Source organism: Cavia porcellus, unplaced genomic scaffold, assembly GCF_034190915.1.
Source record: "Cavia porcellus strain 051 isolate PalLab524CR breed Dunkin Hartley unplaced genomic scaffold, mCavPor4.1 scaffold_21, whole genome shotgun sequence".
NCBI classification, from domain to species: Eukaryota; Metazoa; Chordata; class Mammalia; order Rodentia; family Caviidae; genus Cavia; species Cavia porcellus.
In genome coordinates this window covers 36,198,223-36,222,814 of record NW_026947504.1, presented here as the reverse complement: position 1 = coordinate 36,222,814, position 24,592 = coordinate 36,198,223, and the positions used below count along the sequence as shown (strand labels likewise).

The following is a 24,592-nucleotide window of genomic DNA, read 5'->3' as shown; positions in this document are numbered from 1 at the left end:
AAACCAGTGTCTGTATCTATCCAGATATATCAAGTTTGATAAGCTGGCTTCTCCAGCTTGAAGGTAGAATTGTGGTCACACAAGCAAGTCAGTTCTTTGAGAGGACTTTTCTGCTGGCAGGAGCTGCCCGTGCTGGTAATGCCGCAGGCTCATGGATATCTATAGGTCGTGCATGTCTCTGTGGGTCATTTGGCCTAACTGCATATCACTGCATTCATATTCTGTTCCAAAGAGACTTGGACATCTGTTCCTTTTGCAAGTCTGGGCTCCATGGGTCCTGCATTAAGAATCCCAGTGTGGTTAGCCTTGTGGCTTTAGTTTCTGCCTGGGATAACAACATGCTTCCGAGAAAGGGGAGGACACTGCAGAGTGACCCCTTCTTGCCTTTCTGGGCTCATCAGTTACTTTGTGAAACCTGGGAAAGCAAACGCTATTGGATTGTGGTCTCTATGCCTTATGTCCTTGAGAGAGGAGGGAACAGGTAGGATCTTTCTCTCTCTGTCTGTCTCTCTGTCCATCCTATAGCTAAATTAACAGTAGTGCAACTGTTGAACTCTTGGCCTTGTGCATGCTAGGCAGGCAAGCACACTACCACCGAGCTGCTCTCTGTCTCTGTAGCCGTCTTTACACATCTCCGGAAACAGCCTTTTCCCCTGTGTCATAGTGTTGCCTGTTCTCTGCCAGAAAACTGAACCAAGCAACTATTCATTAATTGTTTTTTGTGTGTGTGTGTGATTCACAATTTGACTTGGACAAAGCAGGTTAAATTGTGTAACAATTCCGGAAGAAATTAGCCCCTGGACTGACTCAGAGAGTTCTGGGGCTTTCTGGAACCTTCTGCAGGCCCAGTTGTCCAGCAGTGACTTGTGCCACTCAGAGCCCCGTCTTGACTGTCTAGGAAAGCCGCTTCTCTCCAGACGTTGGTGCCTGCCTTGCTGAAACACCTCTGAATCTGCTACTGGTGTGAACGCTCTGAGAAACAGTCCAGTGCGTTGGTGCAAAAAGACACTTTCAGGATCCACTGATGCCCCTGCTTGTTCTGTGTGTCCTCAGACTGACTAGCTTTTATTCCCCTATCTCATTAACACTATATAAGCAACACTCAGTCCCCATTTCCTTCCCACCTTGGCACACCAGGATGTCACTTCCTTTCCACCTGCGGGCCGCCAGGACCCTAGAAGAGCAGTTAGCAGCCATGCCTTCTGAGTTCCTCGTCTGTGTAACAAAGGGACTGAAGGTGTCACTGAAAATTTTACAGGTCTTGAGGTTTTTCTCTTCTAAAATACAGGAAGAACCATCCCTAGTTCCTGTGTGACCTGGGCCAGTGACATGACCAGGCAGGGGCACCCGACCCAGAGGGTCCTGGTGGGTACCCCGGCATGGGCAGGTGGTGAAATGTCTTCGGTAGTTGGAGAGGCGTGGACTTTTCCAGACTGATACTCTCTACTAAGGTTGTTAGTCAGTCATTTAATTATAGCAGAGCTAGGTGAGCAAGATATCACGGGATGATAAAGATGATAAATCAGTGATTTTTGTTGTTTTGTACATAGTAGCCAAAAGTGTATCTGCAGATGATGGCTGGTGGTTTCTTAATAAACTATTTGATAATGGTTTTAAGTTTACATAAAAATGGTGAGGGTAGGACAGAATTCCCATATATCCTGCACCTCGTTCCCTGTTAGTAACCTATCTTAAAACTGATGAAGCAATGTTGGGACATTGTTGCCAGCTAACATGCATACCATATTCAGATTTCCTTAGTTTCCCCTGTAGCTCCTTGTTCTATTCTAGGACCCCAGACAGGATACCACATTACATTAGGTCATCCCATTTCTTTGCGGGCTTCTTGGCTGTGGCAGTTCTGGGTTTTTCTTGTTTTTGTTGGCCTTGACAGCTTTGAGAAGGAGCTGCAGAATGTCCCTCAGCTGTGGTTTATCTGGTAGTTTCCTGTGATTAGACCCGGGGTGTGGGGAAGAGAAGGATCACAGGAGTAAATGTTCTTTGCTTCTGTCTTAGTCACTGCTCTTGTTGCTAGAACACAATCCCCAGTGCCCACATTTTAAAAGAGGAGAGATATGGTTTTGGCTCACAACTTACAGAGGTTTTAGTCCATAGTTGATTAGCTCCAAGGCAGGATGACTCAGCACAGGGGTCTAGCAGACTGGAAGCCCAGAGAAAAGTGGAGAGTCAGAGAGGGAGATAAACCCTTCCAGGGTAGACCCCCAGTGCGCACTCTCTTCTGACCAGGCCCCACCTCCTCACAGCAAGTCAACAGCAAGCCCTGACAATCCAGTCACCGTCCACAAGCCCCACTGATGAACATGTGAGGCTCTTGGGAGACATCTAGATATAAACCAGAGCAGCGTCGTATTGTCAGCATGGCTTTGCCCTGGGTTGCTGCTGACCTTGACCTCCTGAATAAGACCATGTTCTCAGTGGAGTAGCCGTGGAATGGGAAAGCCAGCTTCCCAGAGGGTGTTTGCTGGCACGTCTGCCCCAGACGTTGGTGCCACCTGGGAAAGATGGGCATGTAGGTCACAGGAAAGCAGTCGAGATCTGCCCAGCCATCACAGTCCCACAGTGTGCCCAGTATCCTGAGGCCCTCATGGGGCATGTTCCATGTGATCATGGATGACAGGAGCCAGTGTGTGGGTGCATATGTCCCATCTTTCCTGAGTTCTCAAGAGCATGTCACACACTCACCAGCACTTGGGCACAGGCGACAGGGCTTGCTGGAATATTGGCAGTTATAAAGAGCTGTCATGGGAAACAGTTCCACATTATTGTGTTCTGGCCCCGGTCTAAAAGTGGGAGCCTAAAAGTGGAAACAACATAGTTCTCGCCTTCACAGGATCCTAGAAAGATCTGGAAAATACTGTCATTGCTATTCAAGGCCTCTGTTTTAATTAAATCAAGGTACAGTTTGGTTTGCCTTCCATTACAATACAGTATACTTGAAATAACATCTTGTTTTTTCTGTAAGCTGTATGATTACGAAGGGCAGAAACATGTCATTGATTGGTGTTTCCTGTACTATATAACTTCTGCCTGTAGAAGGATCTCCACTGAGGACTGAAAAAAATCCAAAGACCGGAGGCCTCAGCGAAAAGCAGCTGGGTGTGTGGGATTGTTTCTGTTTGCGTTAGGGAACACTTCTGGCACCTGGTGGTAGAATGCTAGGAATTTTAGATGTCTTTGCAGAAAATGGTTATAAGGACCTCCTCCCTGTGCTCCAAATGCATGCGAGGTGAGGCTGATGGGAGAAGCCCGTGGCAGTGATGAAACACCTTTATTCTTTATTTCTGTTTTTTTTCTCACAGACTCAAGCAGTGCAATGGGGTGCAAAGTCCTGCGTGACCTTGGTCACCAGATGCTGCGGAGGAAAGTGGTGGACTGCAGCAGGGAAGAGAGCCGGCTGTCCCGCTGCTTGAACACCTTTGACCTGGTGGCCCTTGGGGTGGGCAGTACGCTGGGCGCCGGTGTCTATGTCCTGGCTGGAGCTGTGGCCCGTGAGAACGCTGGCCCTGCCATCGTCATCTCCTTTCTGATCGCTGCGCTGGCCTCGGTGTTGGCTGGACTGTGCTATGGCGAGTTTGGTGCTCGGGTCCCCAAGACGGGCTCCGCCTACCTCTACAGCTACGTGACCGTGGGCGAGCTCTGGGCCTTTGTCACCGGCTGGAACTTGATCCTGTCCTACATCATAGGTAAGTCCCAGCCGGCCTGCAGCTTGTGCCTTTTGCCCCTTCCTGTGTGTTCCCACCTCCTGGGGTGCCCCTGCTCCCCAGAGAGCCTCTTAGCTCAACTGCTACACTGGGTGCCTTCTCCTTTTCTTTGTCTTTTTCTTTTTTATCGATACCAGGGACCGAACTCACGACTGCCTGCTTGCAAGGCAGGTGCTTATGCCACTGAGCTAAATCCCCAGCCCCAGTGCCTTCTCCTTTTATGAAAGGTTCTCTGCGGCCTGCGACTGTCACTGTGGCGATGGCTGATGGGTAAGTGACCCAGGCCAGTGAGGAGTCCATCCCTAGCCCGAGAGACAGAATTGGTTAGCTGCTTCCAAGAAACTGGAAAACAACTTGTTCATGTACTATTTTTTTCCTGATTATTAAATACATCACAAAACAGAGAAAAACTTAGGAAATACAATAAAAAGCACAAAGAAGAAAGTACAAATACCCAACCTGACAACTCAGAGAATATTCTTCTTTCATTTGTTCTTTCCTTGTTTTAATAATGTAGTATTTATTAAGTGGTTGCCCTGTGTGGGGCATTTTGCTGGATGTTAGAGATAAAACGGGAGTAAGAAATTTCTTAAGAGTTTACTATCTAGAGTAAAAGTGTTCAAATTTTTGTGAATTTACAATAAATACCATATAAATTTTATAAAGTTACTAGAGGATGGCCTTGTAGGATGTGGAGACTGGTTCCAGATATGTTGCTGTTGTAAACAGTTAATTACTTTGTCTTTAACGGGACCATAATTTTTTCCCCTTAAAACTGTCTAAAAAGCAAAATGTCTAGACCAGTGCACTTGTATTATTTTATTTTAAAAAGATAAGTAAACAAAAATAAAAACAATTGTACAGAGTTCAAAACTGGATAATAGGAAATTAACAATGGTTAATATATTGTTGTCTTCAAAGTAGTTGCTCAGATTACAAGATACAGGCATGCAAAATTAATCAACCAATATAAGCACCAACTGATCCCCTCAATGAAGTTAGTAGTATAATTATGTTAGCTATTGAGTGCGTGTTTGTGTGTGTGTGTGTGTGTGTGTGTGTGTGTGTATTTTCTTTCTCCTTCCTTCATTTTTCTTTTCTCTCATCCTGGTTATTTTTTCTTTGTGAGCAATTTCTTTCCTCGTCTCAATATCCATTGCAGATTTGTATCTTGCTTGCTCTTTTAGCCTTACATTAGGGAGACGAGAGTACTTGCATTCTTTTAAGGGCTTTGTCAGTGATGTCTTCATCCTGGCATGAATTCCTTTCCACACAAAGCTGGATATTAGTGTTAAAAGAGCCGCCCAACAGAGAGCCCAAAACAAATACAAAAACAAAAAACAAATGTGTTCTCTTTCTCTTGTCCATTTATTAAACAAGGACTCCTTTATAGCAATTTAATAGAAAATTTATTAGCTCTTAGTGTTGAAAAGAAATTTCCTTCTACATACAAAAACAGTAGATTCGAATGCCAAGACACGTACCATGAAAACTTGGTGCTCTGGTTCTTGTATTCTTTGTGTGATTGTAACTGAAATTGGCCACATCAGCGTAAAGGAAAGAAGCACCTGAATGTAAGAATTGGCAAAGCATATGCATGACCACTCCGCAGAAGTAGAAATGCAGGTGACATTCAAATTTGTTATTAGCAGGCTTTTTTAAATATTGCTGAAAAACTTGTGAGATGTGCTAAGTGAAGCCACACAGCTCCTGCTTGCTTCCATGTCCGTTCCCTGGGGGACCCTGTGTGTGATGCTGGGTGCTTCCCACACCCGCTGCATGGTTCTGGGATCCTGATAGGGGACCCTTGATGTTCTTGTGGATAGGAGCCACAACCTCTGCTTCACCAGGAAGCTAGCTCAGACTCTGTGGGGCCCTTCTCTTTTCTCAGCTGCAGTATCTGCTGAGAGCCAATGGAGCTTGTTTGGAGTTCCAAAAGGAAATTTGTGATATTTTTTCTGTATAACATTAGAACTTATAACAACAAAAGGTGCTCGTGCACTGAGGTCCCTTAGTAGGAATGTAGCTGTTCTAATCGCACTGTTATAGTTTCAGAGAGTTTACATGGGTGTAAAACAAAACACTGGGCATGAAATGTTTGCTGCTTCCAGGCTCAACACAGAGAGTCTTTGCCAGAATGCTAGTTGCCTGTGTAAGAACTCAAACGTGTTTCATGGAAATTTATTCTCAACCCTAGCTACTGTGAAGAGAAATTTTTCCAGCTAACTTTTTAAAACCATGCTTCAGAAATGGGAAAGGGGATCTACTAGGGATAAAGGGCAGGCGGCTCCTGGCATCCAGTAGGATGAGACTTGGGGGCCCTAGTGCAGTGAGTTGGGTGTGTTGGGGGCACAGGGGAGACACTGAAGCCAGTTTCCTCTGTTGGGCTGTGGCCTTATTGGACAGAACTCATAACTGATTGCTGTTCCAGATAAAGGAGGGTTAAATTTTTGGGTTTTGGAAAAACACCTAGCATGAGAACAAATAATGAGATTGTATCTGTGTTCAGATCACTTTGGAAAAAATTCTGTGGATAATTCAGACCATTAGGGACCAGCATGGCCTTTTGAAAACAAAGGAAAATGCTATATGCAGATGTTGGAATTTTAGTGACATTTCCTGACAAGCAGTGACTGTCTTTAGAATTAAGAGAGAGAGAGGGAGGGAGAGAGGAGAGATCATTTGGGGTGTAGCCTCTGCTTGTGTCCTATGGCTGGCAGCTGGGGGTGTGGAGATGGGGCTGCTCTGGCGATGGCCCTGAACTGCTAGGACACTGGTCTCTGGGGCAGGTGGTATGAACCCAGGCTTAAGCCCAAAGTGGCGAGCGGCAGATTCCTGCTCTGGTCTGAATGGTGGCTGTGTGCTGGAGATAGGGGTCAACCTTCTTGCAGATCTCCTTAGAGAGGAATTCTGGGGTACAGGTGCCATTGACACTGCTGCCATGGGTTTCTGGAAAGGTTTCTTCCTAAGCAGAGGTTCTGCAGCCTGCTGACTGCTCTAGGGTACATATGAGCCAGTTCTGCAGCTGTCATCTGTATGTATTGTTATTTTTTTAGTGACGTTAAATGGGTAGAGTTGAATAGATGCCATCATAGTGCCTCAGGCAGAAAGGGGAAACGCACTCTGTAAACTTTTTTCTGGTATCTATCTCATGGGTTGCTAATACACAGACAGATGCCTCTCAGCTTACAGCAGCCTGACACCTTGAGAAACCCATCATAGGATGAGGCTACAGTGAGTCGGAAATACATGGCTACACCTGCGTCACTCTGCAGCCTCGTCAGCACCATGGCCTGCTTGGGAACCCTTCTGAGCTGGTTGACGGAGCTATGATTGCTGCCTCTGCCTGGCTTTGAGATAGGGCTGTACCAAATATTGCTAGCTCCAGAAAAGACCCAAATTCAGAATTCAGGTATAGTGTTCATTGAATCCATGTCATTTTCTGTCATCTTGAAAAAGCCTACATTGAACATTTATGAATCAAGGTAAATAAACATGTCTGAAAGACGTGACATACGTACATATTGGGTGGAGCTATAAAATGTCCTTCCTTCCTGCCCTGTGAGTCCTTACTTTTTACTTTGTGCCAACACTGGTTGACGCTCCCTCTGGCTTAAAGCATTGACAGCGGTCTGGCTGCCCCTGGGGGGTGTCATGCCATCTCTGAACTGTTGTGGATGCTATACGTGTCAGGCATGGTGACAGACACTCTGTTGACTGTTTGAATGACAGCTGTGTGTTTTGTGGCAGGTACTTCAAGTGTAGCAAGAGCCTGGAGTGCGACCTTTGACGAGCTGATTGGCAAACCCATCGGGGAGTTCTCACGAAAACACATGGCCCTGAATGCTCCTGGGGTGCTGGCTGAAACCCCTGACATATTTGCTGTGGTCATAATTCTCATTTTAACAGGTAAAGTCACACCTTGACATAAGAGACTGACTTGAAGCAATGGGTAAATGTTCCATGACAGGCTCCTAATAGGTTTGTGTCGGCTTGTCTGTCTGTCTCTGTCTCTCTCTCTTTTTTGTTTATGCTGCAGGAATCCAGGGCCTTGTGTATGCAAGACAAGTCCACTGCCACTGAGCTACACTCCTAAGCCCTCTTTTTTTTCTTTTCTTACCTTTAGGGCTCCCACATTTTTTGTTTGTTTTTGTGATACACACAGACATCTCTGCTCATAATCAATAGATTCACACAGAGCTGACTGACTTCTGTGCCATTTAATTAAAAGGAATCTCAGGTGTTGAGTATAACTGTTTGTGGAATGAGGTTTTATCAGGACGGAAGGTTCTTTGTACAAATGGCTCAGGAATCAGACTCCTTTGACTCAGTGGGTGACCATTTGGAAAGCAAAGAGGTCATTTGTCCACCAAGAAAATGGAAGCATGAGCTCTGTTTGCTTATGTCTAAAGTGGATGAATACTGAATAACTGCCAAAACACCTTTCCAGAAAGTAAATCGTGGCTACAGAATTTTTAAACTCCAGATATTATAGACACAACCAATACCATCTTCATATTCATGACATTTGTCTATGTCTCAGCCACTAGGATGGGAGTTTTCCATTTTGGAACATTTGTTCTATGTATCTAAGACTGAAATGCAGATGAATTTTTATCTGAGGTTAGAAAATCTTGCACAAGTTTTAAAAACAACATGCCTAAGCTTCCACACTGTGTAATTGAAATGATTTTGCACAGGCCAGTTTTGGCAGTAAATCTAGTCCAGCTGGCAGATACATGTATCAGAAAATAATTTTGCTCTACTGTAGTGAGATCCTCATTTTCCTAAACACGAGAGGGAGGGACACTAACGCAGAGATACATTGGAGCCTGATGACATTGTCACCCCGTGATTAATTACACAATTCTTTCCTAACATCTGTGTTTCAGCATTCAATGTAGTATTACAGCAATTTTTATTTTAAAACGTATAAAAGGCATCTATGGCAGGGAAGAAGTCTGAAATCATGACTGTGGTTGAGTAGTGTTTGGCCCTTTCTCCTGCCCATCATAGAGTGTGGCCATGTGTGTTAACCAGCTTTCTGTATGGTGTCACATACCTGAGATGACTGTCTTACATATCATGGTTAGACCACATGGTTGAGTAGAATTATACACCTCATGGGCAGAATGTGAAAGAGAGAAAGAGGGAGAGACTGAGACCCCACGATCCCCTTCCAGGTCACATGCCCAAATACCTAAAGCCTCTTAGGCCACACCTCCTAAAGGTCCACCAGGAGTGCCACCCTGGGAAACAAGCCTTTACCACATGGGTCTTAGAAGGACACCTAAGATCTGAACTAGAGCAACATGGAAGTCCCTAAATGGCATGATCACTCTAATGTTGTGTTGGGGTACTCCCCAAAGATAGTGCTGTCTTGAGATTCTTTCATCATTTAGTTGATTTTGTTTTTGTTGCTGTTATTGTGTCTTGTTTTGATTTTAAATGGATTCACAAGCTAGAACTAATCAGGCTTAGACTCTCAAAATTTTTTTTGGTGTGGAGCTTGAACTCAGGACTTTCACACTGAGCTACATCTGCAGCTCTTTTTATGCTTTAAATTTAAGACAGGGTTTCTCTAAGTTGTTAAATTGCCAATTAAGAGTGCTGGGATTATGGGCGTGCACCACTACACCTAGCTTAGACATTCTTCTGTAGGCACTGAATCGAATGGGAAGCCATATGTATTAGTGGGTGGTTTTTTCAACTCCTGAGGAGATCCAAACAGCTTGGGAAACACTGCATGGACTTTGGTTATTTGGGTCCTTGGCAGTAGGGTGGGTAACACAGCCTCATTCGACAGGCTCACAGCTGTCTTTGGAAGTTCAATGCTGTTGCCATTCTTTTTCTGTCATCTTCTTGTTGCTGTCCTCATTGCTACCCTCCAAGTGACCTCCCTAGCACGTGGATTATAGTCAGAATTTTCTGTTTGTGTCCTTTTCAGGACTTTTAACTATTGGCGTGAAAGAGTCAGCCATGGTCAACAAAATATTCACCTGTATCAACGTTCTGGTCCTCGGCTTCATTGTGGTGTCAGGATTTGTGAAGGGTTCCATTAAAAACTGGCAACTCACAGAGGAGAATATCTTGAATGAGTCTAGCCATCGATGTCTCAACAAGTGAGTCATTTCCGTCTCTTGGCGTGTGACAATTCTCCATCTTGGATATGTAGCACCACGTACACATTTTCGGGGATATAATTGACTTCATGGCCTTAAAAATACACAATTCAAGTTTATTTTGTTCACTTGTTTTGTTTCACCTTGTTTGCCTGCAGTGAAGTCATGCAGGGTACCTTCTGGTTTGGAGGGTATAACGTTTATTCCTTTGAACTGGACAGCACGTTGCATAACAAGGAAGATTTTCAGGAAAACAAGACCATCATTTCAATGCCAAATTGCTGTCATGTTCCTCAAGGAATCTTTCTTTCTCATTGGGTTATATGACCAGCCTTTAAATTTTATATTCAAAACAAACTCTGTCTTCATTTTTAAATGCCTTCCGGTAACATGAGTCATGTTCAGGGAAGAAGAAATAGATGGAACTTTTATTAAAGGGGTCCTTCTGGACATTTGATGGGGTACACGAGGGCCCCATCACCTTGATATTTGTGACTTAGGACCCTCAGAGCTTGAGGACGGTGAAAGCCAGCTGTCCGTTCTGGACTGTCTTAGACCACCAAGGGAGCCCTCCCCAACATGCGCTTGCTATGTAGGAAACGAAGCCAAATAGTTGTAATTTGTCTTTTCGATCTTCTCTGTCAGATTTTCAGATGAGTTTTTGTGTCCCGGGGTGGAGAATGGGAGTTGGGTTTGTCTGCGATTCTATTTTCCTTAAGGTGAAAGCCTGAACTGCTAGGATACGGACACCCTCCTAGAGGCAATGATGGCTGGTTTGGGGACTCAGACAACCACCATCTTGTTTTATCATTCTTGACGACAGCTTTTGTTGTACTCCTCTGCCTAGCCTGTGGGTGAAGTGGGCCCTGGCTTTCCAGAAGTGGAGAGAGTATGGGAGGGAAGCATTACCCAGAGCTCCTGAGGACATACCAGGGAGACCATCCTGCTGTCTGTGTCCCACTGGTGAGCACTCAGTGGGTGGCCACATCTAATGGCAAAGGCGGCTGAGAAATGCTGACCCACCCAGGGCACCTCAGCAGTCACAACTACTAAGTCAGTGGCTAGTTCAGGGACGAGTGTCAGCTACCTCCCCCAGCTCTGATCAGGGAACAGGCAGGGTGTGTACTTCATTCTGTAGAACAGCAAAGTATGAATTAGATGTAGGAAATCTCACTAATGCTACAATCATGTGGCTAGGAATTCAAATAAAAATGAGTCTCCTCAACTCCTGACTTCAAATAAAAATAAGCCCTCTTTGCTTAAAAACTGTAACAGAAACAAGGGATTTTGATATTTCTAAGCATTTCAGAATTGTCTGAATGCCAAATTTATTGGTACCCATTAATTCAAGATGGAATGAAGCCAACTCAAAATACGCTTTGAAGAACTGCCATAGACTTTGAAAACCTCGAGAGTGGATTTTACTGGGTACTATTCCAGGTCAGAAATGAAATACCGAGGGCTCCTCTTGCTCTGCGTTGCCAGTTGAGAGTTAGTATCATTTAATTTCTGTCAGGAGATTGTGCCTGCAGTCGTATTTGCTTTCACCAGCCATCCTTGAACTGAGTGTGCTCCCGATGACTGAGCTGCTGGCCATTCAGCTAAGGAGGTGTTTGTCGCCCCAGCCCTCCGGCCCAGGTTAGGCCCTTCATTTCCATCTGAAGATCTGGGCACTGCTGTTGGAGGATGTCAGGATCAGCCACTAAAGAGGTGAAGTTCTGCAGTCCTGGAGCATAGCTGGCTCTCACATTCCATTAAACTCTGCACATGGCTTTTGTTTTTTGCCAGCTGTAGATTTGTATTTCCCGGAACAGCCACATAGTCTTGCATGAAATTGCTCATCCCTCTGAAATAGCAAGGCCTTTCCCGGCTGAGTCGTGTATCATGCAGGGGTGTCAGCCTGCATGGTTGAGAGGCTGCTCTGACTGCACTGGGTTTGGAATCTTCTGGTATCTTTTTCTTTCCACGGCTTGCAGGGAAGCCTCTGGACCTGCGTTACCGTGTCTTGGGGTCTGGGTTGGGGTGTCACCCTACATTTGCAGTGGCTTTTCCCTGCCTTGACTTGTGCTGCTCCTGGCCTTTTTCTCCAGCATCCTGGAAATGGGTAACACAGGAAATAAGAGTGACACAAGTTTATGCTATGAGGAAGCCTATTGAGGGTTTGTGGGACAGTGCGTGCCCCTTAGGATAGAAATCCCAAAGTGATGCTGACCTCATAAGGTAAAGATCAGCTCTCTTCAGGTAACAAGAGGACATGGCCAATCCAGCATATCTGTTACCTGGCTCAGGGATCTAGTCCTTTCATCTTATGACCTTTTCTGTGGCCCATTTTTCCAAGGCCATTTAGCTTCGCAGTGGCTGTTCTGCTCCAGCTAGCAGGAAGGAGAAGGGAAGAGTACAGGAGCACCTTCTCTGCCATCATCCCTGTGCATTGTTCAGGAGATTTAGTCCCATTGCTGCACCTACAGTTAGAGTCCGAGAGGTGTAGGCTTGATTCTCACTGATCATGTGTCTGCACCTGACCTCGAACTCCACTTTGCCAATTATTGTCTTTGTTAAGGATCCGTTGAGTGGAATGCAGCACGGCTGGTCACCCAAACTGCAGGGGAGGGTACTGCATTAAGGCCTTGGTTTAGCTCCACTGTGTCATGAGCTGACATTTGCCAGGAGGTGGCCTGGGCAGTATCCACCCAGTGATGAGAGGACCCGCATGTACTAGGTTAAGTATTGGTTATAAGTGAACAGCCTTTGAAAATATTTCTGTTTTGGTTTAAGGCCCTATGCAGTGGATTCTGCAGTTATTTTACCTTCATGTTCTGTGACTGAGGTCAGGAACACCAAATTTAAAAAGTTGAATTTAATATTTGAGTAAATATAATAATCACATAGTTTCTATTATTTTTTTATTTTTAAATTTTATTTTAAAGAGTGTAAAGCCAAGCAAAATAAAACAGAATGAAGCCAGTCAAAACAAGACAACATAAGTGACACAGGACTTCAAAACAAGATAATAGAAATCAACAATAGTCACCATAATGCTTCTTATTGTCTTCAAAATAGCTGCCCATACCTTCAGACATAGAAAATTAAACAAAATAGAGCAGAATAGAGTCAATAGAAACAAAACAGTGAATGCAATACAGCACTTCAAAACAAGATAATAGTAAACCCAAAGTGGCTACCATAATACATCTTGTTACCTTTGAAATAGCTGCCCATGCCATTAGATGCAACAAAATCAAACAAGATAAAACAGAAAAAAACCCAACCAAGCAAAACAATGAGAATGATGCAGGATTTTGAAATAAATAATAGGGAATTAACAATGGCTAACACCTTTAGGAGGAGACTCCCCATAGATGCTACACTATGTATTGTCATCCTCTGAATAGATGATCAGACTACTGGGTTTAGACCTGCAAAGTCAGTGAAACACTGAACACTACAAGCATTAAGTTGTATTTTACCTCATTGGCTACCATCACAGCCTGTGTTTCTCTGGGTTAGCTGGCCACTTACGTGTTGGGATGGGGGATGTTAGTTCTTCCTGTCTCCCTGCTCACCCACTGGAAGGGGCTGGCATCTGGCTCTCCCCTGGTCATCCCGCACATGGCACCGAATCACAGGCAGTCTTAGTGTCTTGCTGACCTCTTGCTCTCTTCCCCTGCAGTCCGCACATGGTGCCGACTCACAGGAGAGGGCTGGCGTCTGGCTCTCACCCAGCCAGCCCGCCAATCACAGAAGACGTGCGTCATAATGGTTTTTAGAAAGCTTTTTGTGAAGAAATCTCCTTCCTATTCCTTTCTTCATCTGCCTCATCCCCTACTCACATAGTGAGTGGTCGTCTTTATTGTGTTTGGTGGGAAGGCTTTTAGTTTTTCTTTATATAAAACTAGCAAATGGGAATGTGTATTTTATCCCTAAGTTTTTTTCCCCTGGATTTGTTCTCTTCCTGGTGCTCCTTTTGTATATCAGGACCTCTCCACTGAGGTCAGAGGAGCAGGTGCAGGGGTGCCACTGTCAAGAGAACCAACTGGCTCACAGCTCCAGGAGTCCCTTGCCCTTTGTCCTGACACCCCTTGTGTCAGTCGGCTTTTTCCTTTGTCTCCAGTTGGTGAGTCATCCAAAGCTCCTATCCCCTGTGTTTTTCTCACTTACTTCCCTGCATCTGCTGACTAAGGAGTGGTCCAGACTTCACTCCTCTTCTGCCCCCTCATCTCTCTGGCTTAACGATTAGCAGTCCCCTGCACATTCCTCTTCCGTCTGACTGCAGTTCTCCAGCATCCCAGGTGCTCCTGCTTCACAGCTGCCAGGGGAAAACCATCAAAGGTGGCAGTTGGTTGTTTCTATTAAGCTGCGGACCTCATGTACAGGGGCACTGGAGGGATGCTGCAGCTGACGAAAACGGTTCAGTTCTGTAGCTGTAGTTTCTGTTTTGGAGACTTGAGTTACTGGTAATCTCAGGGTATCGGGTGGAGATAATGCCTCTGATTGCCAGCTCTGTGTCTCCGTGTCCCTGGGGGCCTTGGGGAGGAGGGTATGGGGACAGTCCCAGCTCCAGTGGTTAGACTCCCATTCCCCCGACTTTCCCAACAAGTCATACAAGATACTTACAGACCAGATGATGGTGAGCACTGTCGTGGCTCTAAGCCTGCTGCCCACGGAATTGGAACATTGTGACCTGAGGACTGTAATTAAGGGTCTGAAGCCCCTGGGCCCAGCAGTAGTAACAGGGTAGGGTGACCATCTAGTATCACTTCTCTTCAGGATGTGAGTGTTGCTTCTAAACCAGACTATACACAACATGGGTCATGATTTTTGACTCTGGCCGTTTTTTCTCCTTCTAGTGACACAGGATCAGAGAAACTTGGTGTTGGTGGATTCATGCCCTTTGGGTTCTCCGGTGTCCTGTCGGGGGCAGCGACCTGCTTCTATGCCTTTGTGGGTTTCGACTGCATTGCCACCACTGGTACGCACCCCCCACCTGCCACTCCCTGATCCCCCACTTCCTGGATGACATGGGAGGGAGGCTCCTACTATCTATAGCCAAAATGTCCCTTCCTGCTCCGTGTATGACTCTTGCACATGCAATAATGTGAGGAGGTACAGCTTCCTGCCCGTCTGCCCCACCTCTTTTATCATTTCCCCGAGTGGCAGTGCCGGACAGGGTATTGTGTCCTGAGCATCGCTGAGAGCTCTGGTGTTAGACCAGGATAATGACGGCCTGGCTGCAGCCTGATTGGCTATCTGTGTCCTATGGGAGAAATGAGAACACTGAAAACAATGTCAGCATGGTTGATTCATGTTGAGACTAGATGGTCAGACCAGGTATTCTCAGCCGAGGGGAAAAGTCTGTCCTTTATTTAGCTGGAGCTCAGTGTAATGATGGATAGCTGTCCTAGGAGCCCTGGGGCTGCCTTGAGTGGTTACCAAGGGCCCCCTCTGCGTCAGGAAGCTGCAACCTGGACATTCCAGGGTGACCGTCCCTGCTGTCGTGCAGGTGGGCACAATGCCTCCTGCCCTCAGACTCTTGCTGCTTGCAGGTGAGGAAGTCAAGAACCCCCAGAAGGCCATCCCCGTGGGTATCGTCGCATCCCTCCTGATCTGCTTCGTTGCATACTTTGGGGTGTCTGCCGCCCTCACGCTCATGATGCCCTACTTCTGCCTTGACACCAACAGCCCCCTGCCCGATGCCTTCAAGCATGTGGGCTGGGAAGGGGCCAAGTATGCAGTGGCCGTCGGCTCCCTCTGTGCACTTTCCACCAGGTGAGTGATTCCCAGCTTCCCGCTGCACCCCCCATGCCTCACTCCTCACAGGCTGGCTCTGCAGAAGGTGCAAGGCCAGTGGGAAGCCGCCCACAGGCTGGTACGCCTCTTTCCCTTGAGTTCACACCAGTACCCAACTCCGAATGTGCCTTTCCCCAACTTCTGCGCTATTAATCATCCCGGTGTTGCTTGTTTTACTGACACCATAGTTTCTGTCATTGATAGGGAGATCCACTCCAAGACCCCGGGGAAGATGTTTCTCCTAACATACATACCTGGGATAAACTTTGTAGGCCTAGTAGGCGATTGATAACACTAATAATGTAGAACAGCTGTAATAGTATGTTAGGGTCAGAACTGGTCAAAATTATCAACTTTATTTCTGGAAATTTCCATGTAATAGTTTTGGACTGTGATTGACCATAGATAACTGAAACTACAGCGGATAAAACCATGGAGAAAAAGAGGTGGTCATATTTTTTCCCACAAAGATCCAGAGCCCACCTTTTAGACATAGTCTGGGTAGTGAGCCACAGGCTGTGTGTTCCTAACCTTTGACCTGTGGTCCTCCTGGCTGCCATCTTCTGGCCTTTTGTTTTGCTGTAAAGGAGAGGCTAGCTTGAAAAAGAGAGCCTTTTACTGGGAAATGGCCTGGCCCTGGCGTTCGATGCTGACCTGTGTGAATAGAAACCGCTTGCTATCTATTAATTTCCCACAGAGAAACCCTTATGAATGCAATAATGCCTTTATTTCCTGTTTGATTCAGCGAGACATAATTGTAAGAATAATTTGGAATTTGGAAAGGACTCAGTTCTGGGTGAAAAACGCTGGGTCCTTTTCCGAGGTAAACCATACTTGGTCTCGTACTGTGCCTCTGATCCTAACAAACTAGTTTCACGTGTGCATCTGCCTTTCTCCCTACCTAGTCTTCTGGGTTCCATGTTTCCCATGCCACGAGTGATCTACGCCATGGCCGAAGATGGACTGCTGTTTAAATCTTTGGCCAAGATCAATGATAGAACCAAAACACCAGTAATTGCCACGCTAGCCTCAGGGGCTATTGCTGGTAAGTACCGGAACCCCTGGGTTTTTACCTCCAGGATTTTAACAAAAATTATCATTTCCCAGGCAGACATCTTAAATTGTGCCACTCTGTGAGCAGTTGTAATTATGCTTTTTAACTGTTGGTTTTTATACTTGGAACCTGTTTGTTGAAAGACAGCTGCCCCTCTGGCCAAAGACAGAGAAGTTTTATGGAATGTGATGTGACAGAATTTGCAGTGTATTATTCCTGTGAGATTGTGGTGTTTGTTCATGAAGTATTTGCCTACACCTGTATCTTCAACAGTACTACCTATTCTATTTTCCAGCAAAGTTAATGTCTCAGTTTTAATATTTAGATCTTTGATCCATTTCAATTTTAGTTTAGGACATGGTGAAATATATGGGGCTAGTTTTAATCTTTGGCATGTAGAAAGCCAAATTTTCCAGCACCATTTATTAAAGGGCTATCTTTCTTCAGGTGCCAAATACTTTTAAGAAAGACACGGGGGCCGAGTATGTCTGGAGTTCTTTTCATCTTTTGATCAGTTCCCTTGATCTTTGGGTCTGGTTTTTGCTATTGTTGTTTTGTTAGTGCCATGCTGTTTTTATCATAGGAGCTTTATAGCATAATTTCAAGTCAGGGATTGTGTACCTTCTACCTTGTCTTTGTTGGCCAAAATTGCCTTTGCTATTCTAGGTCTCTTCTGGTTCCAGATGAATTTTAGGATTGTATTCTCTCATTCTGTGAGATATGCTGTTAGGAGATTTTGATTGGGGTTGTATTAGATCTGTGTAACAATTTTGAAAGCATGGCCATTTTCACTATATTGGTTCTTCCTACATGACAGTAAGGGATATCTTTCCATTTTCTGATGTCCTCTTCCATCTTTTTAGGAGTGCTGTAGTTTTCAACATAAAGGTTTATACTTCCCTTGTTAGATTCCTGGGTATTTCAGTTTTTGAATGCTGTTGTGAAAGATGTTGTTTCCCTAATTTCTCTCTCACTGAGTTTGTTATTCATGTACAAGAAGTTGATTTTTTTTTTTTTTTTTTTGTCTATTTTTGAGACAGGGTCTCGCTATACAGTCAGGCTGGCCTTGAGCTCACTTTGTAGCCCAGGCTGATCTTGAACTCAAAACAATCCTCTTGCCTCAGCCTCCCGAGTGCCAGGGTGAGCCACCACGCCCAGCTAAGTCTGTTGATTTTTAAGTGTTGACTTTGTGTCCAGCTATGCTACTGAATGTGTGTATTAAATCTAGAAATCCTTTGAGAGCTTTTGGAGTCTTCTATGTAGAGTATCGTGTAATCCACAAATACTGATGATTCACCTTCTTCCTCTCCTGTCTTTATTACTCTTATATCCCTCTCTTGTCTAATTGCTGTGGCTAACGTGTCCACAATTATATTGAATAGGAGTGGTGGCTGTGTATGTCTTGCTCCTGATTTTAGAGTGACAGCGTTCAGTTTTTGACCATTTAGTACAATGTTTGGCTGTTGGTTTGTCGGAGATGGCTTTTATCAGATTGAGATAAGGACCTTCTGTAGGTTCTGCAGGTTCTGTAGTTTTCGTCATGCATGGGTGTTAGACTTCATCAGATGATTTTTCTGCATCTATTGAGGTGATCATGTGGTTTCTGTCCTTGGGTCTTTTAATATGGTGTTTTACATTTATTGATTTGTATGTGTTGAACCATCCCTGCATCCCCGGGATGAATTCTACTTGGTCATGGTGTATAATGTTCTTGACGAGTTGCTGTTGCCTGTGTGTTACTGAGAACTTTTGTATCTGTGTTCATGAAGGAGATTGCCCTATAGATCTTTTTGTTTTAGTTGGATTCCTCTCTGCATTTGATAGCAGGGTAATGTTTGCTTCCAGGAATGAATTTGGGAGTCTTACTTCCCTTTCAGTTTCGTTGAAGAGTGTCAGAATTAGAGACATGGTCTTCTCTAAATGTCTTGTAGAATTCAGGAGTGAATCCATCAGAACCTGGACTTTTTTTTTGGGGGGGGGATGATAGGTTTTTAATTATATCATCAATTTCATTGATACTGGTTTATTTAGGATTTTTATATCTTATTGACTCCTTGGACAAGTGATCTGTGTCTAGGAATTTGTCCATTTCTTCTATTTTGCATCTTATTAGAACACAGGTTCTTGAGGGTAGATACTGATGATCTTCTGGATTTCTGTAAGATCTATTGTATTTTATACCCTTTTCATTCCTAATATCTTTCTTTTCTTTTCTTCTTTTTTTTTTTTTTTTTTTTTTGGGTAACAAGACTAGAACTCATGACCTTGCCCTTGCCAGGCAGGCACTTACGTTGCTGACCTGTATCCCTGGCCGGCCGGCTGGCTGGCTGGCTGGCTAGGTTTCTTTCTTTCTTTCTTTCTTTCTTTCTTTCTTTCTTTCTTTCTTTCTTTCTTTCTTTCTTTCTTTCTTTTTTTGGATAAGGTTGGATAAGGGTTTGTTGATAGCACATTGACATCTTGCATTACACAAACCAAGTAAGACTTGCGGTTATTTCCTAGAAATCAACTGCATACCATAGCTCATAGATTCTTGGGAAAATGAGTGTCACTCACGCCAGTCATTTATAAAATGTGCCACTAATTCACACAGGATGTTGAGGATGTTGCTGATAAAGCCATTTGCCCCTAATTTTGTAAGTAATAGCAGACCTGCAGGTGGTTGCTTTTTCTAGTCAGGTTTATCCCTGAGAGGACAGTTGTGACCAGTGAAGTCACCAAAGAACCCTGTAACCCTGATGGAGGAAGGAGGTGGAGGCTATGCAGTGCTCACTGCTGTTTGCTGTTTTGTTTTCATTGTTTGATGACTGCATGTTAGAGTCCTAAGAGCCAGCTACCAGCCTACGTACGAGTGAAGAAATAGAGGCCAGAGCAACACAGGGAGGGTGCATACCCGGAACTGGCTCCTGTTCCTGGTTTGTGTTCATGCCAAAAGCAACCAAGTTTCTTCCAGGGTCTGAGGTCAGTGGCGGCTTTTTTGGGTAAATTAAGGCATGTGGTACCAGTCATAATAATGTGTACCTCAGTGACCCTCAGTCATCTGATGAAATAAAGTAATTATTCACTGATTTTATTAGCATGTGTACCTTTCACAAAGTGTACTTAGTTTTGTGGATTATTGTTATATGAAAGAAGGAAGCAATTTTTATATATTTAGCAAGTTTTTTGACTAGTTCTCCCCTTCTGTGAGTGATCGCAGTGTTCAGTTTGACCTACATGTTCTGTATGTCAGAATATGTCCAGTGTAATCAAATGATTAGAGAATTGGAAACAGCCGGTTTTTTCAGTGTCTACATATAACTTCCTTTCTGTGCCAATTGAACTATAATCTTTCAAGTGATTATAAAGTATGTACCATTCACCAAACCAAGGATTTGCAGTTTCTTTTCATTTGATGGGAGCATAAGTAAGTATCTGGTTTTCTAAAATCATCTCACACGGAAAAAACTTGTTTCAGGCTTCTCTGCAGAGAGGAATGTAGGCATTTGTGGCATGCACAGTGGGATACTTCTCTAATTATCCAGAGGCAGTCACCGCTCTTTAATCATATTATTTATCCTCAATTTAAGTTTGTTTGACTTGCAGCGATCAAGTGAGGCTTCAGAGGTATTTGTGGAAAAATAATGGTTTCATGTTTCTGTTTTAACTTGTATTAATTGCATGTGTTTTGAAAACATTTCAAAGTAGGACTTGGCAATTATTATTTAAATGGGAAATTTGACACACATATCAACATAAATAGAAGCATGTATGCTTGTAAAAAGATTTTCGGGTAAAAATGCATGTGTGCATTATGATTAGGGTTATTTGTAGTACTGGAGGTTGAACTGAGGGTCTTGTACACATGAGACAAGTGTTGCACCACTGTGTTACACATCCTCCTCAAGCATGCATGTTTGGTCTTTAAAGCTGGTTTGTGTGTGTGTGTGTGAGATATCACTGGGGATAGTTCTGCAGATTTCTTGCTTGTGATTTCACACATGAAGAACAGCTGCTTTCCTGGCTCACCTGTCTGAGTTAAGAGCTCCTCGAGTCCTCGTACAGATCAGGTTTGCCCTGTTTGCCACCCATCATGATTACCTATGATACTGCCAGGGAGGCCAGGAGTTGTGATCTGCCCTGTTTAGTAGTGTGTACCCTAAGGGACTGGCAGACTCTCCATCAGTGTTGTGTGGAGGGTGCGTGGGTGAGTGGAGATGAATGGATGGGCAATGACTTGCTAGGTGGTGGACCGATGATTCATATGTAGATGATGGGTGGAGGATGGATAGATGGAGCATTGAGTAGATGGAGGGGTGGGAGGCTCCTGGCTCTTCTAGTCACTGGTTATTTGACTTGAGATGTTTCCTATCCTGTCTGAACTTAATTTCTTCATTGATGGTGTAGGTGTGATTGCAAAGTTGTGAAGATCAAAAAAGGATGAAAGTATTTTGTATATGAATGTTTACTGTTATTGCTGTATGAGGGATTGTGCCTGTGTTTTAACCCAGAAGTGGTCTTCCCTGGAAGAAGTGATTCTCCATGGAAAGTCGGTGGTTGGGCTGGGAATAAATAGCATCCCTTGCATACGCTGGGTCACTGCTAGTCACTGGTTCTGGACGTTGATGTGTGCAGAGGACTCTCCATAGATCCCACTGTCTGTCTTCCCAGCTGTGATGGCCTTCCTCTTTGACCTGAAGGACTTGGTGGACCTCATGTCCATCGGCACTCTCCTGGCTTACTCTCTGGTGGCTGCCTGTGTGTTGGTCTTAAGGTATGTATAGTTTTCTGGCCTCCGTGGCAATGCGGATACACCAAGGTTGCTATGTAACTTTTACATTGGTCATAGCTTAATTGGGGGCTCCCACGGAGTGGATGGGATATAATGGAGGACCTGGTTGGGAGGATGTACTAGAAAAGAGTCAGGGGTCACTCCTACCTCCCTCTGTAATGCACCCCCAAATACCTGGCTAATAGTTTCGCAGCTCCACTGATATGTGTGGGTCCTAGGATCACAGTTTTTGAGGGCTTAGGGTAATGGAATGGCTGCAGCTGGTCCAGAGGGACAGGGGGTTTGGGGTTGACCTTCAGAAAACTGGGAGACCAGGACCTGTGCATGCTTCTGTAGACTGGTTTTCTTGTAGATGGGGGAATGAATCCCAAAAGATGGTGCAGAGTGGCCTAGGTGGTGGTCATGAACACTTTACAGATTTTGACTGTTTTTCTCTTGAAACACTAAACAGCTCATGGCCTAAACTTGGTGTCCTGGTATTCTCACCCACCCCAGGGCCCCCTGCTCCCCTAAGCACATGCTTGGACTCCATTACTCTCTGCTGTGGGAAAAACTCCACTTCCGAGATGGCCAAAAACAGCATTTATTATGTTGGTCATCCAGCAAGAGCGTTCTTATTTCTTGTCAGGAATTTGTACTTTCAAAGCTGCTGATTACATGTTTGCTGTACTCAGCACTTGCTTTAATAAAAGCCTAAGCTGAGCCTAAGCAGCGACTTTGTAGAATCAGCAAAAATTAGCAGATCCCTCATCTCTCCCCAGGCTCAACACTAGAATGTTCTCTGAGGTCTCTCCACTTTCTTGATTGACCCAGTCGTGTTGAACAAGTGAGTCAGTGCAAAAATGATGACTGTCTTTATGCTCACTCTTCAAGTTGAGTTTATGCAAAATGTTTCAGAAAGCACTCTGTTTTTCAAAGCTGGTGGAGATTCGCACCCCGTACATTTTGCGTGGGAAGATAAGGCACCTCATTTTAAAATGGATGCTTTATTTACAGGTAGCTTGTGTCTTGGGCATAATGTCACCCAGCTCCAGGGAGTTATTTACTCCAAGGCGCTTGGAGTTGTAGGCTAAATTGATCCATAGATCATACACATAGAGTTTCTCAAATTCGGCAGCCTATAGACATAACTGTCTGGTTCTCTGCAACAAATAGGATCCTACTATCATAGCTTTCTATTTCCGTCCTATCCTTTAGCTTGCTGTGTCTGTGGTTTTGTGGAAAGTGGCCTCACATCTTAACATCCAAGAGCCACAGAGCGAGAGAAATCCTCCCACGATGTTGCAGTGGGCTGCATCACAGTGGAGCTCGTGTTCTCCGCAGCACAGGGACATCAAGTGAGAGAGCTGCTCAGAAGCAGGAAGGAGGCCCCAGGCGGCTCTTCCTCCCCTTCCACATGGCTCGAGAACGCACCCTTCTGACTGTGTCTTTCCTATCGTACACCTTGTGTCCCAGGCAGTTTTCCTCTGCAGGCTTCCTAAGAACTTAAATGAGTGCATGACCTTTTGTTTAATGCAAGCCTATTACAGTGGTCATACACCCCCTGTTTCCTTACAGGTATCAGCCAGAGCAGCCTAACCTGGTATACCAGATGACCAGAACAACCGACGAGCTGGATCAAGTTGACCAGAATGAACTTGTGAGCACCAGTGATTCCCAGGCAGGCTTTTTACCAAAAGCAGAGACGTTATCTTTAAAAAGCATACTCAAACCTAAAAATACGGAGCCCTCCAAATTATCTGGACTGGTTGTGAACGTTTCAGCCAGCCTCGTAGGTAAGCCTCGTCCCTTCCTGTTCTGGGTCTGGAGTCTTGCTTGTTGGTATTGCATGTTGTCTTGTTAGTGGGACTAGACACGGAGTGGGGGTGTTTCTGGAGATGTCTGTTTTGGTACTTGACTGTGACTGTAACAGCAGTTTTTCTGTCCTAATGATAGTCAGTACCACCCTCTGGACGGGTTTAGGGGAGAACCGAGGATACCTGTGGGGACTGGCAAAATGGCTCTCTGTTTGTCTTCCTTTAGTTATTTTCATCCTCACTGTGTGCATTGTGGCTGTGATTGGAAGAGAGGCTCTGGGCAAAGGGGAGCTGTGGGCAATCCTTGTGGTCACGAGTACAGCCCTTCTCAGTGTGATGACCATGGGTGTCATCTGGAGGCAGCCCGAGAGCAAGACCAAGCTTTCATTTAAGGTGAGCAGCTTGGCCTGATGGGCCTGTGGGGAATTTCCGGGTAGGCTGAGAACCTGGCCCTCTTGCTGGGTGGCTGACCCTGCATGGGTGCCCCAAGAGGCCTCTGAGAATGTGGGATGTGGTGTTTCCGACCCAAAGAGCGCCTGCTGAGCAAGGACCTGCCTCTGGAAGGACAGGATGGACCTGAATCCCCCCCACTGACCGTGGCTCTCAGAGTGGGCACATCTTGTCCAGGGGGCCATCGCATATCACTTCCAAGCCTTGGAGAAGACCAGGCCTCTGGGTTTTTTTAAGTTGTACAAATACTAAAATAATTTACCCTTGAGATACAGTGGAAACCCTCTTCTAGTTCTTTCTTTAACAGGAGAGTAAAAAGAGAGGAAAATCAGACTGAACTCACTCTGGCAGTTGGTAGCTTAGAGCCAAACTCCCGCGTGTGTTGCCTGTGTTTGGGGGCGTGGCCTGGTAGGTGTGGGTTTGTGTTAGGGTGGGCACTCTGTCAGATCTGACCCCACCTCCTGTCCCTGCAGGTGCCCTTCTTGCCGGTGCTCCCCATCCTGAGCATTTTCGTGAACATCTATCTCATGATGCAGCTGGACCAGGGCACTTGGGTCCGGTTTGCCGTCTGGATGCTGATAGGTACGTGGGTCGGGGGTTTGCGTCAGCAAACACATTCGGTGCCCTCGTTTCTCATGCGGGCCTCCCCGTACCATCTGAGGCTGTGCAGGGGCTGCACACCTGTCTTCCCCACTACTTGGCTGCATGTTTACTGTCATAGAACCTTCTTTGTTCCAGACTTGTAACACAAGGAAAACTATTAAGTTCCCAGTAGACTGTGGGTCCTCCTTCCACTTTTCATCATAATAGTCTGTTGCCAAGCCACTTGTCTCATCAGGCCAGAGCTTGCGCACGAGGCCAGGAGTACTGTCGAGGCCTCCGTTACGCCAGAT

At 45.2% G+C, this 24,592-nt stretch overlaps 1 protein-coding gene across 7 annotated transcripts in view; it reads left to right on the top strand.

The window, feature by feature from the left end:
- The window catches only part of Slc7a1 (solute carrier family 7 member 1), a 73,145-nt gene that overhangs the window by 42,957 nt on the left and 5,596 nt on the right, over nucleotides 1-24,592 (top strand). For all 7 annotated transcript variants that reach the window (XM_063232568.1, XM_003477412.5, XM_063232571.1 and 4 more), the window contains 10 exons: nucleotides 3,321-3,704; nucleotides 7,473-7,631; nucleotides 9,670-9,844; nucleotides 14,692-14,813; nucleotides 15,388-15,610; nucleotides 16,537-16,676; nucleotides 21,333-21,435; nucleotides 23,011-23,228; nucleotides 23,476-23,642; nucleotides 24,173-24,281. In XM_063232568.1, the coding sequence (XP_063088638.1) occupies nucleotides 3,321-3,704; nucleotides 7,473-7,631; nucleotides 9,670-9,844; nucleotides 14,692-14,813; nucleotides 15,388-15,610; nucleotides 16,537-16,676; nucleotides 21,333-21,435; nucleotides 23,011-23,228; nucleotides 23,476-23,642; nucleotides 24,173-24,281 (1,800 nt within the window). The remainder of the gene's footprint in view (nucleotides 1-3,320; nucleotides 3,705-7,472; nucleotides 7,632-9,669; nucleotides 9,845-14,691; nucleotides 14,814-15,387; nucleotides 15,611-16,536; nucleotides 16,677-21,332; nucleotides 21,436-23,010; nucleotides 23,229-23,475; nucleotides 23,643-24,172; nucleotides 24,282-24,592) is intronic.